Source organism: Eleutherodactylus coqui, chromosome 6 (assembly GCF_035609145.1).
Source record: "Eleutherodactylus coqui strain aEleCoq1 chromosome 6, aEleCoq1.hap1, whole genome shotgun sequence".
In the NCBI taxonomy this organism is placed as follows: domain Eukaryota; kingdom Metazoa; phylum Chordata; class Amphibia; order Anura; family Eleutherodactylidae; genus Eleutherodactylus; species Eleutherodactylus coqui.
The window spans coordinates 238,057,445-238,072,072 of record NC_089842.1 but is presented as its reverse complement, the minus strand read 5'-3'; the positions used below and the strand labels follow the sequence as shown (position 1 = coordinate 238,072,072).

The 14,628-nt window shown below is 41.9% G+C and overlaps 1 protein-coding gene across 1 annotated transcript; it reads left to right on the top strand.

Annotated features, from left to right (window-relative positions):
- Positions 1-905: 905 nt before the first annotated feature.
- On the top strand, positions 906-1,835 carry LOC136571910 (olfactory receptor 5AR1-like). Its single transcript, XM_066572528.1, has one exon. The coding sequence runs from the start codon at positions 906-908 to the stop codon at positions 1,833-1,835; it is 930 nt and encodes a 309-aa protein (XP_066428625.1).
- Positions 1,836-14,628: the final 12,793 nt, after the last annotated feature.

Sequence of the window (14,628 nt, the reverse complement as noted above, 5' to 3'; positions counted from 1 at the left end):
TGTGGCATGAGGACAGCTGAACGCTGCCCTGTGAAAAATTTGAGTACGCTTTGGACGCAGGCTTGCGTGGGGGGATTGGACAGCAATGCAAGCATGTAACCCAGGAGAAGAGGCAGTGGTGTCACCCGCAGATGGCAATTGGCCTTCGTTGCACCTAGTGTGGTGCTTAGCAAAGATGTGCCTTGCTGATTATGGTCTGGCCCAAGTAAATTGTTAGGGGGGTGACCGCCAGGCTCTTGCCCCCAATTTGGCTTAATAGTGTGACCTGCGAACCTCAGATGTATCCTTGTATGCTGCCCCTGCTGTTCCCCTATCTGTTTCTGTGGTGTTTCCATGACTTTCTGATGTTTTTTTTAGGTGTTTCATACAACCTCCCCTATTCGGAGCATAGGTCACCCTGAAAATGCTCGAGTCTCCCATTGACTTCACTGGGGTTCATTACTCGAAACGAGCTCGCGAGCATTACAAAAAGTTCGACTCGAGCAACGAGCACCTTAGCATTTTAGTGCTCACTCGTCTTTAGTCATTTTCTAATGACAGTTTCCCACTTTAAATGAAAGTAGAGCTTTCATTTTTATACACAGATGTAGCAAACCTACAGGTATTGTTAAAAACAGCTCTCTAGATGAATGACAAGGACATTCAATAATCTAAGGATAAAACATTGAGGCTCTTATAAAAAATAAAAAAAAAACAGTAGAAACATAAAATAGTGGAGTCGTTCTCAAAGACAAGCAATAACATTTTAGTTCTCATGTACCTTAGTGTATGAACACAGTGATCTGATTGGTTGTCTGTACTAGTTTTGTATGTGGGGTACTTCTCAATATACAGATATTCCAAGTTCAGTCAAACTACTTAACAATCTACAACTTTGTCCTTTGTTGAAGGTTCTGCGTTTTTCTATGGAGAACTCCAACCAAACTGTTCCATTTCGGTTCTTCCTGCTTGGATTATCCACTGTTCCTCACCTCCAAATTTTAGGGTTCCTTTTATTACTGGTGGTATACATTATTTCATTGTTAGGAAATGGTCTTCTTCTTATTACAGTGAGGATCAGCCCAACCTTACACACGCCTATGTACTTCTTCCTGTGTAATCTCTCTATCATTGACATCTTTGTATCCACCACTGTAGTACCCGTTATCCTCAAAAATACTTTATCCACAGACAAGAGTATCTCAGTGACTGGATGTGCTTTACAGATGTTCTTCTCATTGGTAGGTGGGGTAGCAGAGTGCCTCTTACTTACAGTCATGGCTTATGATAGATTTGTAGCCATTTGTAGGCCATTGCACTATAGCAGTATTATGAATATGAGGTTTTGTGTTATCTTAGCCCTAATACCATGGACTTTTGGTTTAGTAAACTCCTCCATCCATGTGCCCATTACCTTCATCGGACTTTCATTCTGCAATAATAATTTTATCAACCATTACTTTTGTGAAATACCTCCCATTTTAAGACTATCCTGCAAGGATCCTTGGCTTAATAAGGTAATAATGTATGTAACATGTGCGATCATTATTTTTTGCTCTCTAGCTTTGAATGTGATTTCCTATGTTTATATAATTTCCAGCATTTTGAAGATCCGTTCCTCACAAGGAAAACAAGCAGCGTTTTCTACATGCAGCTCTCACGTCACTGTCCTCACCTTCTATTTTTCAACCCTTATGTTTATGTATCTTCAGCCTCCATCTTCTCATTCTCTAGAGACAGACAGTACTCTATCTCTTCTCTATACGGCAGGAATGCCAATGTTGAATCCTATCATCTACAGCATCAGAAATAAGGATGTTAAAAATTGTGTAAGAAAGATGATCAAAACCAAGTGAAATAATCAGAAAACATTCTTAAGTTATTAGTTACCGTGCCTAAACTAGGTCAAATTATAATAAATCAGCTGAGTTTTATGTAGCCATACAAGTTTTGTTTGATAGCATATATTTGTGTATGGATTCTGGCTTGGCTTTCAATTCCCAGTCATTGTTTCAAGGCTTGTATAAAGAGTGTAACATTGACTTGCAGGAATGCTGCCTTCAAATAGGTGGCGATGCAGAGGTATTCCATCTCCCTTATTTGCATATTACCCAGAGGAGCATGAATGGCCTTATAAGTCTCCTCACTCACTCATCTTCTACGTGCTCTCCCTAAGGAGAAAGGATAGTGTTCTTGATCCACATCACAGGCCTCTTGCTAGCCAAGTCAGAAACCCACTGCACACTGATGAAGGGCATGCACCCTGAAACAACTGAATAAGGTCTCATTGTCCTAGTTCATTAAAACACGTCTATTTCATAGATACATAAGAAATAGTACAATAATGTTGCTGTTTATTTGGTCTATTTTAAAGAGAAACACAGTCCATCAGATGCAGGTGTAGATATACACTGAATGAACACTTTTTTAGAGACTCCATATAGTAGCATGTTCAACTTTCTGAGCCTTCAGAACCACAACAATTCATCATAGCGTTGATACCACTAAGTGTTGAAACCATTCTGCAGGAATACGCTGGTCTACAAAACAAAACTTTTTACTTTTACAAGAATATTTAATGGTGATTCCAGTTGTATTTCCCCTTCGGAATTTAATGTTAGAATTTTTCCATCAAGTTTTTTGGGACACATTTCAAGTTTTAGAAAATTAGTACTAATGTAAGTCAGCATTATGTGAAATAGTTTAATTAGAAAGTTTTTGATGAGGTTTGGCAAAATATTTTGCTTCTAGGACGTCTCTCTTCATGGTCCAGCAATAGTCAGCCGGTACCTCTGTTCCATTGTAGACATCTACTGATGGAGACACTCGCCATGCCGGTCACTGACAGCCCCAAAGATCTTCTGTGAGAAAGTCCAGGTGGGAGTCCAGAAGTGAAGTTTTAAGGACATATTGCTTCTCATAACTTAGTATGGTGTCACAAGCTCACTCACTAGCTCACAAGAGCTTTCTGATTCCAAGGAAAGAAGAGGAGACATTTGTGAACCTATAAAAATTCCTTCTTTCTCTTCCGCATCACTAACTTTGGCAAATTTAGATTTCAAATGCATAAGTACGGCAGAATTTCTATCAATTGTGTTTACAAATTGTTTCTGCTCCCCAGTTTTATATGCAGTGGAGGCAAATACACCTCTTCAGGATTCATTAAAGGTTATTAGTGAAATGGATGTGCCTCCATTTTCTGTCTCATGCGTAGCCATTTTGTAAACAAGTTGCCATCGTCAGTGTCTCTTTTCACTGTTTTCACTTGTCCTCTAAAAGAGTCCCTGAAACTGTTAGCCTGGCTCGCAGTGAGGAGGACATGGATATGCTGATCAGTTGGTCTGGATTGTAACAGACTAATACCATGCAGCCCAGTACAAACCAGTTCGCAGCAGTGGTAAGCCCTGGGGCAAATCAAACAGAAGACACTATACCACACAGTACCTCCTGAGAGTGATGGGGTAGCTTGAGACTCAGGTGTGACATCATGGTGTAGAACGAGCAGGAAAAGCATAAGAGTTTATCCATTCTACAGACCCTGTCAGTGTGTGGTCCATTCTTCTTTCTTCTACCAGTCATAGTCTCCCTCAGAGACTTGTTCCTGCAATCTAAGCAACCTAGAAAATATCCACATCCAATCCGGGTGTAACCAAGTTAGCAGCCATACCTCAGTTAAGGAGAGTCTGTCCACTCTTTGGAGTTACAGGAGTTACAGTTGGTGTGAGTTTTGGTAGGTAGGCAAAGGCAAAGTCCCCTGATGCAAGCACATTGGTTTTGTGGGCTTCTTGCCATTTCCTTTCACAGTCATCTTCTACCCCTACAGCAAGCTGGGTACTTATTTCCTTTAATTGAAAACGGAGTAGACCTTGGGCTAGCTACCTGAACCACTCAGGGATTGAACCCGCAACATTCAGTTCATGAGCACGAGCTTTAGACTGCATTTCTGCTGTCCCAATGCTCTGCACCACATGAGGCTCTCCAGTGAAATCTGTGTGAACTTGTATAAAAACAATGAAACATTGCATCTCCATTCTACATTGGTTTACCCAATGGTTCAACAACAACAAAAAAAAATTTCCACGGCGCCACAAAAAGTTGTGAAATCGAATGCGATGCCAAAAGTGTACCTTGGGTCTATGCTTACTTTCAAGCCAGTCCCACATATTACAGTGAGTGCCATCATCTCCCACCTCCTTGGATATGTCCCAGGAAAGGAGACGTTATTCCTCCCGCTTACCAGTATTAGTCACCGATGTGCTCTTCCAATATGCTGTTCACCTGTTCTGCTTATCAATTTCCATGATATTCTGGAACAATCTATGAAACACTCAAACTTTGCATTAGTAGTTGGTTTATTTTAATGCAATTTTGTTGCCGCAGACAACTGTCGTCATCCTTAAATTGTTACTGAAAATTGTTGGCTGTCCATCTGGAAGGAAAAACATTACCCGAAGTCCTCCCATTAGGTATCAGTAAATAGTAGTCACAGCAGCACTCTTAAGGAAACACCAAACCTTGTGGAGCTGTAAAGTGCATGCTGGAAAGTCAAATCAAAAAGAATAATAATATCCCAGCAGCACAGAGGTGTAGTTTCCACTTTCAAAAAGGAACACCTTTAGTCCACTTCAGCAAGTAAAATGATAGTTGGCTGCAACGTTTCGAACAGCAATTGGTCTTTGTCAAGCAATCCTCCCGTTAGCATTTTGTTCCTAGTAAAGGCTTACAATGAGCATACACTTGTTACCAGGACTCAGGTGGGGCACCAGGAGCACTAAGGCATAAGAGGAAACATAGTCCCCTTAAATATATATATATATATATATATATATATATATATATTTTATCAAGTCAGGTGGGACTGGAAACTTCCCAATTTCCATCTAACCAGTTGCCCATAGCATTAATGGGACCTGAGTACCTACCCCCTGGACATAAGGGGCCCAAAGTTGTCCCTTTCCAACAAAAGCGATTGCAACTAGGCCATATGGGAGGAGAGAAGAGGGAGGGAGTGTAGCAGCTATGCTATATCAGCAGGCTGTGCGTTTTTATGTCGTGGGAAAACGACTTAACCAGGAGATTTCAAGGCGTGAGAGATGATTTAATTATGTTTGAATAGACGACACTAGAGGCAGGAAAATGTATAGGAGTAAGATTTGTTAGAGTAAAGCATAGCTTAACCCCTTAGTGACGAAGCCTGTTTGCGCCTTAGTGACGGAGCCAAATTTTGGAAATCTGACATGCGTCGTTCAACGTAGCATAACTCCGTAAAGGCTTTACATATCCAAGTGATTCTGACATTGTTTTTTCGCCACATGTTGTACTTCATTTAGGTTGTATAAAGAGACCGATATAATTTGTGTATATTTATTAAAAGTACCAATATTGGAAAAATTTTGAAAAAAATTGTCATTTTTTCACATTTTCAACCGTAATATTTCAAATATGTCCAAACATACCGTACAAATTTTTGATAAGATATGTATTTCCATCTGTTTACTTTATTCTGAATGCACACTTGAAAAACTTTTGTGTTTTTTTTTTAACCATTTAGAGGATGTACAAATTTAACATTACTTTTCAGCATTTTGAGGAGCACTTTGTTTTCCTGCACCAAGCCAAGTTTGCAAAGGCTCATAAGTGTCCGAATAATAGATACCCCAACAAATGACCCCATTTTAAAAACTTCACCCCTTAATGTATTCACTGAGGTGTGTCATGAGTATTTTGACCTCACCAGTTATTTTCAGGAATTAATTCAATTAAGAGGAGAAAAAAGAAAATTTCATATTTTTGCAAATATGTCATTTTAAAGACATATTTTTTTCCTATAGAGCCCATGAAAATGAGGATTTACACCCCAAAATGGATACCCTCGTTGCTCCCGTGTTCAGAAACATGTCCATTGTGGCTCTAATCTTATGTCTTGATGCACAACGCGACCCAAAATGAAAGGAGCAGTCGCTGTCTTTCAGAACATAAATTTTGCTTGAAGGCGTTTTAGGCCCCATAGCTCTTTTGTAGAGCTCTTGAGCGGCTAAACCCAAAGAGAACCCCCACAAGTGACCCCATTTGGAAAACTAGACCCCTTATCGAATTTATCTAGGGGTGTACTGCCCATTTTGACCTGACAGTTTTTGAATGAATTCAAGCAAAGCAAAAAGGAAAAATTGTGATTTTCGTTTTTTTGTCAATTCTGTCATTTTAAAAACAGCTTTTTTTGTACAGCACACACATGAATGAAGCCTTGCACCCCAAAATGGATACCCCTGTTTCTCCAGTGTTCAGAGACATACCCATTGTGGCCCTAATCTTATGTCTCGATGCACAACGGGGCCCAAAACGAAAGGAGTAGTCAGTGGTTTTCAGAACATAAATTTTCCTTGAAGGCGTTTTAGGCCCCATAGCACATTTGTAGAGCTCTTGAGCAGCCAAAATCAAAGAGAACCCCCACAAGTGACCCCATTTTGAAAACTATACCCTTTAACGAATTTATCTAGGGGTGTACTGCCCATTTTGACCCCACAGTTTTTGAATGAATTCAAGCAAAGCAAAAGGAAAAAATTGTGATTTTCGTTTTTTTGGCAATTCTGTCATTTTAAAAACTGGGTTTTTTTGTACAGCACACACATGAATGAAGACTTGCACCCCAAAATAGATACCCCTGTTTTTCCCGTGTTCAGAGACATACCCATAGTGGCCCTAATCTTATGTCTGGATGCACAACGGGGCCCAAAATGAAAGGAGTAGTCGGTTGCTTTTAGAACAGAAATTTAGCATGAAGGTGATTTAGGCCCCATTGCCCACTTGTAGAACCCTTGAGCGGCCAAAACGACAGAGAACCCCCACAAATGATCCCATTTTGAAAACTAGACCCCCTAACGAATTTATCTAGGGGTGTACTGTGTATTTTTACACTACAATTTTTGAATAAATCTAAGCAAAGCAGTAGGAAAAAAATTACAATTTTCATTTTTTTGGCAGTTGTATCAATTTAAAAACAGTTTTTTTTGTACAGCACACATAGGAATGAAGACTTTCACCCCAAAATGGATACCCCTGTTTGTCCCGTGTTCAGAACCATACCCCTTGTGGCCCTAATCTACTTAAAGGACACATGGCTAGGCCTATAATGGAAGGAGCACCCGTTGGATTTCAGGGTACAACGGAATAAATTCCAGGCCCCATTGCCCACTTATAGAGCCATTGAGCATCCAAAATGATAAAGAACCCCCACAAATGACCCCATTTTAAAAACTAGACCCCTTATCAAATTCATCTAGGGGTGTATTGCATATTTTGACCCCACAGTATTTGAATAAATCTAAGCAAAGCAGAATGAAAAAATTACGATTTTCATTTTTTTGGCAATTTTGTCAATTTAAAAACTGTTTTTTTTGTACAGTGTACATAGGAATGGAGAGGTTCACCCCAAAATGGATATCCCCGTTTGTCCCGTGTTTAAAAACATATCCATTGTGGCCCTAATCTACTTACAGGAAACATGGCTAGGCCTGTAATGAAAGGAGCACCCGTTAGATTTCAGGGTACAACGGAATAAATTCCAGGCATCATTGCCCACTTATAGAGCCATTGAGCGTCCAAAACGATAAAGAACCCCCACAAATGACCCCATTTTAAAAACTAGACCCCTTAACTAATTCATCTAGGGGCGTATTGCGTATTTTGACCTCATAGTATTTGAAAAAATCTAAGCAAAGCAGAAGGAAAAAAATTACGATTTTCATTTTTTTGTCAATTTTGTCAATTTAAAAACTGTTTTTTTTTGTACAGTGTACATAGGAATGAAGACGTTCACCCCAAAATAGATACCCCCATTTGTCCTGTGTTCAAAAACATACCCATTGTGGCCCTAATCTACTTACAGGAAACATGGCAAGGCGTATAATGGAGGGAAACCCATTGGATTGCAGGGCACAACTGAATAAATTCCAGGACCCATTGCCCACTTGTACGGAATAAAAATTGACACCTTAAAAAAATTCCCCCCTCCACCATTTTCGGCGTTACCCAAATCTTAGATAAAAGTAATAATGTGAACTGTGTAATATTTCCAAAGACAGGGGCAATTACGGAGACTGGTTGGAATGGGCACATGGGGCAATAAAACTGGGTATCCTCCCTCCTCTCATGCTTTTTGGGGGTATTTTGTGACCTCAGTGGCGGGTATGGGGTGTAAAAAATAGTGTTCCGTGAGTCTTCGTAACCTTGCCGAGGTCCGGTGGTCTCACACAGAAGACTCTCAACAAGCTGCCACGCGCGACGGAGCTCGGAAGAGCCTCCTGCAGCCGACTCAGAAAGAAGTCGCCGCAGAGCGGGGATTCGGGTAAGTACTAAACGTTTATGTTTTTTAACCCATCCCTTGTGTTCGTCTCGCGCCGAACGGGGGACATATTGAAAAAACAAAAAAAAACGTTTCGCGCGGGACAACCCCTTTAAGCTATTTGCGCCTACTCTGCTCCCTCATGCATGCAACTTCTTCAACCATATTATGACAACAGGTAGCGCACCCCAAGAAAATCTAAAAGCTACTATAGTCACTATACCTAAGGAAGGCAAGACCCCTGATGTTCCGAGCAACTTTCAACCTATATCCCTTCTTAACTCAGATGTTAAACTATACGCAAAAATTATAGCAAACCGACTATTTCCAATCTTACCCCAACTAATTAAAAATGACCAAGTAGGATTTACAAGGGGACGCCAGGCCCCAGATGGAACCAGACGACTAATAAACTTGATAGCTAAGGCAGACGCTACACGAACGCCTTCTCTGCTCCTTGCTCTGGATGTAGAGAAGGCGTTCGACAGGGTGCATTGGGGATTTATGCAGCGAACACTGGAGGGGTTTGGCCTTTCAGGTCCAATTCTCTCAGCCATAATGGCGCTCTATACTGCTCCGTCGGCATCCGTCCTGACAAACGGCATTTTATCCAAACCGTTCCAAATTACTAACGGCACGCGCCAAGGATGCCCACTATCACCTCTAATCTTCTCAATGATGATGGAACCACTAGCAGAGAAGATAAGATCCAACCCACTTATTCAAGGTATTCCTATAGGCTTAAAAGAGCATAAAATTAATCTATTTGCCGATGACGTAATCCTCACTTTAATCAACCCTAGAACCTCTCTTCCTCAAGTGACCTCCTCACTATCACAATTTGGAGCTGTCTCCTACTACAAAATGAATCCCACGAAATCACAAATGATGGGGATTCACTTAGCAAAAACAGATGAGAAATACCTAAGATTGACGTTCCCATATCAGTGGTGTCCTTCGTCCCTACCATACCTGGGAATAATACTGACCCCCCTCAATTGAAGAACTCCCGACTACCAACTTCTCACGGCTAGAGTCCACGATACAAAAAGAGCTGGATCGCTTGGCCAAATTCGAACCCAGCTGGATGGGCAGAGTGATCCTATACAAAATGCTTGTTCTCCCCCGAATATTATATCTCTTTAGAACTCTTCCTGTGACTATTCCTGAACCAATATTTGCGGCTCTCCACCAACAAATGAACAGGTTCGTCTGGAGAGGGGCCAGACCCAGAGTGGCATTCTCCATTCTAAATAGACCACTAAAATTCGGAGGTATGGGTCTCCCCAATCTCTGCAACTACCATAAAGCATTTCTAATAGACCAAAGCAGACATTGGTGTAGAGCGGAAACGGACAAAACATGGGCAGCAATGGAGTCTATACTATCAGGTATAAGTGAATGGAGAACATGCCTCCTAGCGGCTACTGTCCAGGCCCAAAGAGACACTCAATATCCCCAGATGGTGCAGGCTACTGTGCAGGGGTGGAGAGCACTACATGCTAAACCAAACCTAGATCCAACTACCTCAACAAAAATCTCACTCCCACTTCTTAGCCTAAAATACTTAATATCGGATCTTTCCATGAGCAACTAGCCACACAGAGCAACTATGAAGATCTCCGACCTGTATAGTGGAGACATTATCATGCCTTTCTCCCAGATACAAACAAAATATGCAATTCCACAATCAGAATACTACACGTATCTCCGAATTCATAACTTCTTGGGAGTCTGTAAGACGCTCCACGTCACGCTTCCATGCCCGATAAGCGACCTCCTAGATGGAAAGCTGCCGCCACAAAAAAGACTCACAAAATTGATCTATACCAGCCTATCTGACATTCAAAGTTTCAAAAAAACAGTCAACTTCCTAAACTGGGAAAAAGACCTAAACAAAAAATTCTCCCCTAGAACATGGTGTGAGGCGTTGGCGTGGGCCCATAGATCCACCTCATGTGCTTCTCATTGGGAACAATACCAGAAACTACTGACAAGATGGTATTGCTCTCCACTAAGGTTGTCGCAGATGAAAAAGGAAGTGTTCCCCCTGTGCTGGAGAGGGTGCGGCGGATTGGGTTCCCTCCTGCATATATTCTGGACATGCCCAAAAATATCTTGCTTCTGGGAAGAGATCTCGCAATACATAATAAACTTCTTTCCGTCCTTGAAGAAAATTGAACCAGAACTAGCCCTTCTTCTTATAGGTATAGGAAACATACCCAGAAGCCACAGAATAACTATATCTCACATATTCCATTCCGCGCGTATATTAATAGCGAGGAAATGGAGATCTAAACACATTCCCACTATAGAAGAAATACAAGAAACTGTTAATCTAAACTGCATTCATGAGAAATTGATAGCTCACCCAAAAAATACTCTGGCCCAATTCAGGAGAGACTGGGCAATGTGGCTTCAGATAACAAAAATGCCGACAGGATTCGATTAAATGAATGCAAACACTCTCCTCTTTGGAGATCTGACTGCCCTTCCGCCCCGCCCTCCCCACCGGAGGGGAATAGGTGACTCAAATCTTAAACACATGGACAGTGACCTGTATGATATGTTGTTGTGTTGATATATGATGTTAAGAATCTCAACAAACTAAAATGATGTTCTATCTGAATACAATCCTTGTTCTCAGGAACGTCTAAGCAAAGGAAAAAAAAAAAAACTCTGATAACTACCGCTCAAATCCAATTGTAAATGTTCAAGATACCTTTGAAGTTTAAGGTTATAAACTTTCCTATTGTCCCTATTAGAGATGAGCGAACGTACTCGGATAAGCACTACTCATCCGAGTAATGTGCCTTATCCGAGTACCGCTGTACTCGTGCTGAAAGATTCAGGACGCGCTGCGGAGCAGGGAGCTGCAGGGGAGAGCGGGGAGGAACGGAGGGGAGATCTTTCTCTCCTTCTCTCCCGCCCGCTCTGCCCCGCTCCCCGCCGCAACTCACCTGTCAGCAGCGGAGCGCCCCAAATCTTTCAGCACGACTACAGCGGTACTCGGATAAAGCACATTACTCGGACGAGTAGTGCTTATCCGAGTACGTTCGCTCATCTCTAGTCCCTATCCTTTTCCCCTCCTTCCTCCCCCTCCCTACTTTTCCTCCCCATAAAAGATGTTATATGCAATGTTCTAGTACTAATAACAAATCTAATGCATGTTAATCTCAATGCTGTATATCTTGAAAATGCTAATAAAAATTTAATGTTTAAAAAAAAAAATTTACACAAACCAAATAAGCACCCCACCTGGGTGTTGAGTTTAGGGTCATCTTCCCTGTCAAACTTCTGGTCTGCACTAGACCCTGGGCTAGCAGCCCTTCCAGCTCCATGAATCTGGCTCTCTCAGCCAATGTCCCTCCCAACTTGGGTGTGAGTCCAGGGTTGCCATCCCTGTCGGACTCTGGCCTTTGCTAGGCCACCAGCCTCTGCAGCACCTCAGCTCTGCTGCGTTGATCCTCTCCCCCTTGCTTTTGGCAGGAACTGGCTTTTATCTGGTTTCTGCTCCACCCCTTGGTGTTAAATCTAGCACCAGAAGTCCTGTCTGCAACCCTCTGCAGGCCCTTCTGTGTACTGCACTACTACATACCCCCCTTTGATATAGGCCATATCACACTTTCTTTTTTGGCCCTCCAGGGTCAAAACTCCAGGGTTGGGGGGGTCTCTCACCCTAACTGGCACTTTCTAATGCTCAACTTCCATATTAAATACTTCACATTGTACAACACTCCTCTGTTCAACTGTTGCAGGTGTCATTTCTTCAGTCTGCACTTCAGTAGTGGCATGTGCACTTATTTCCATCTGTGTGCCTTCTACCACAGAGATACTTCCATTCATTTGCACAACTTCCTTATCCAGGACAGGAGTTATTTCTGAGGCCTTTTCCCCAGTTTCTACTACCTTCTTGGCCTTCTCTGCTTCAGCAGTTTCACCTTCTGCCTTCTCTTTGTTCATTTGAACTTCAGAGGATTGCTCACCTTCCACCTGTAGCTCAGCTCTCACTTTCTCAATGCCTTTCACAATTTTTATCTCCTTTTTAGAATTTAACAGGGTCTTCTTTCTTTTTACTTGTCTAAACTGGGCCCTAGACCTCTCTAGTCTCTGAACCTTCTTTTCAGCAATATGACCCTTTGCCTCCCAGAGCTTCACCTTTGCATTTAACTTCTTAGCGGACCTTTGCAATACCACTTTTTCTTCTGACACCACCTTCAGGGTGCACGTCAAATTTAGCGCTTCAGTCTCTTTCTTAATATTCTCCAACAAGGTCTCTGTTCCTTCTTCCGGTTGTTGGAACACACCTTTTAGCTTTTCCTGTATCAGGGTTCTCTTTTCAGCGTTTGTCTTGGTGACAATCCAATCTTGCATTTCAATGCACACCCATTTGTTAAGCTGTTCTTTTGCATCTTTAGGAGACACTGAAAAATCCTCAGTAAGCCACTGTTCATACCTCTTTTGTTTCTTCTCCCAGTTGGACACCATCTGACATTGGTGACCAAGCTCCACAATAATGTCTTCTACTTCCTCTTCTTGCACCAGTCTCTGAGACTCTTCAGTCTCAGCTTCCAGCTCCACCTGCAGTCTATTCACCTTCTCAGACAACGCTGTCTGCCTTCTGGCACCTTCAGTGACTTTTACTAGTAGCTCTTGAAGCTGCATTTCTACTGCATTTCCTTTGCATTCAGATGCACACTTGTCTTCCAACAACCTCTTCACCTTTTGAGTCAGCTAAAGACACTCACTTTTCAAGTTTTTTTTTCACCTTTCCAGTTTGCTCCAACTGCTTTGACACTTTCCCCACAGCTACAGCATGACTCCGTTTCAGCTCCTGGATTTGGATTCCATGTACTTCAGCTTTCTCATCCAAACTCATCTGTAGCTGGGACACCAGTCTCTCATGCAGTGCTTCCTGGTTTTCCTTGTAACTCAGTCTGTCTTTCAAGATCTCTGCTTGCTTCTCTGCCTGACTGCAAGCAGCTTTCTTTAGTTCCAGCTTTTCCTTAAGCCACCTTATCAGGAACTCCAATTCACCATTTTTCTTTGCTAACTGCATTTTCAACTCTGCAACTTGATTCTGCAAACCAGTAGTTTGATTATGTGACTCTGTAGAAGCTCTTTCTAACTTGCAACACGTCATCTCCAACTCTTGGGTTTTCATTTGCAGTTTCTTACAGTCCTGTTCACACTGCACAGATTGTGCCTCCAGACATACTCTGCGATCAGCCTCATCTCTAGCTACATCTCTGAGGTCTTGTATCTCTTCATGGGCTGTTGAAAGATATCCCTCATACTTCTTTTTCTCACTTCTCATCTCTTCCAAGCTCTGTTCACACTGAACATTCTTCTGTTTCAGCAACACGCGGTGATCAGCTTCCTCCTTAGCCAATCTCTCAAGATGCTCATGCTCCTTTAAGAGAGCTGCATTCTCTGCTTTTAGCTGCTCAGCTTCTTGGAGATTACTTTCCTTTTCTTAGGAATTTATCTGTCTGCTCCTCTGCTAACAGCCTTTGCCTCTTGGCCTCTTCTCCAAGCAGACACAACTTGGCCCTTTCTTTCTCAAACTGCGCGTCAAGTCTTTCATTAGCAGTTTGACATGCTTCCTTCAGAAACTTTATATAAGCTTACATTGGTGCAAATCCCTCCTGAAGTTTAAACAAGAGTTCTCTTGCTGTCTCACCCTGGACCTCGGGATCTGCACTGACAACCTCACTTTTCTCATCAGCAGCATTTTCTTCTTTTTTCTCTTCTTTGCACCTTTAGTACTATCTATCCTCTCTCTCTAAAGGCATAGTACTACTAACTCCAGCATTTCTAGTCATACGCACACTGTCTTCATTATTTCTTCCCTCTTTCACTAGAGGTATATTTGCACTACCTCCCACATGGGCATTGGCTACACTTATTGCAACCTGTTCACACTGTTGCTTTATATGGGAGACATATATAATAATAATAATCTTTATTTGTATAGCGCCAACTTATTCCGCAGCGCTTATATATCTACACATATTAGGCACAGAATATATCCCACCATCCCCCACACATGACACTTCAGGATTAATGGACAGTTCTCAGACAAATCTTCCATAAATGTCCGTGCACACTGTGCGGCTTTCACGGTATCATCGTGCACAAAAGACATATCATGCAACACATTATGCACCATACGTTTTTTGAACTTTTTTGCACCTAATGCAGACATTGCAGTTTTCTCTGTACTCTCCTGCATGGAAAACATTTGGTCATGCAAAAATTTCCACACATCATCATATGCATTAGATGCATCTTTGGACAAATCTTCA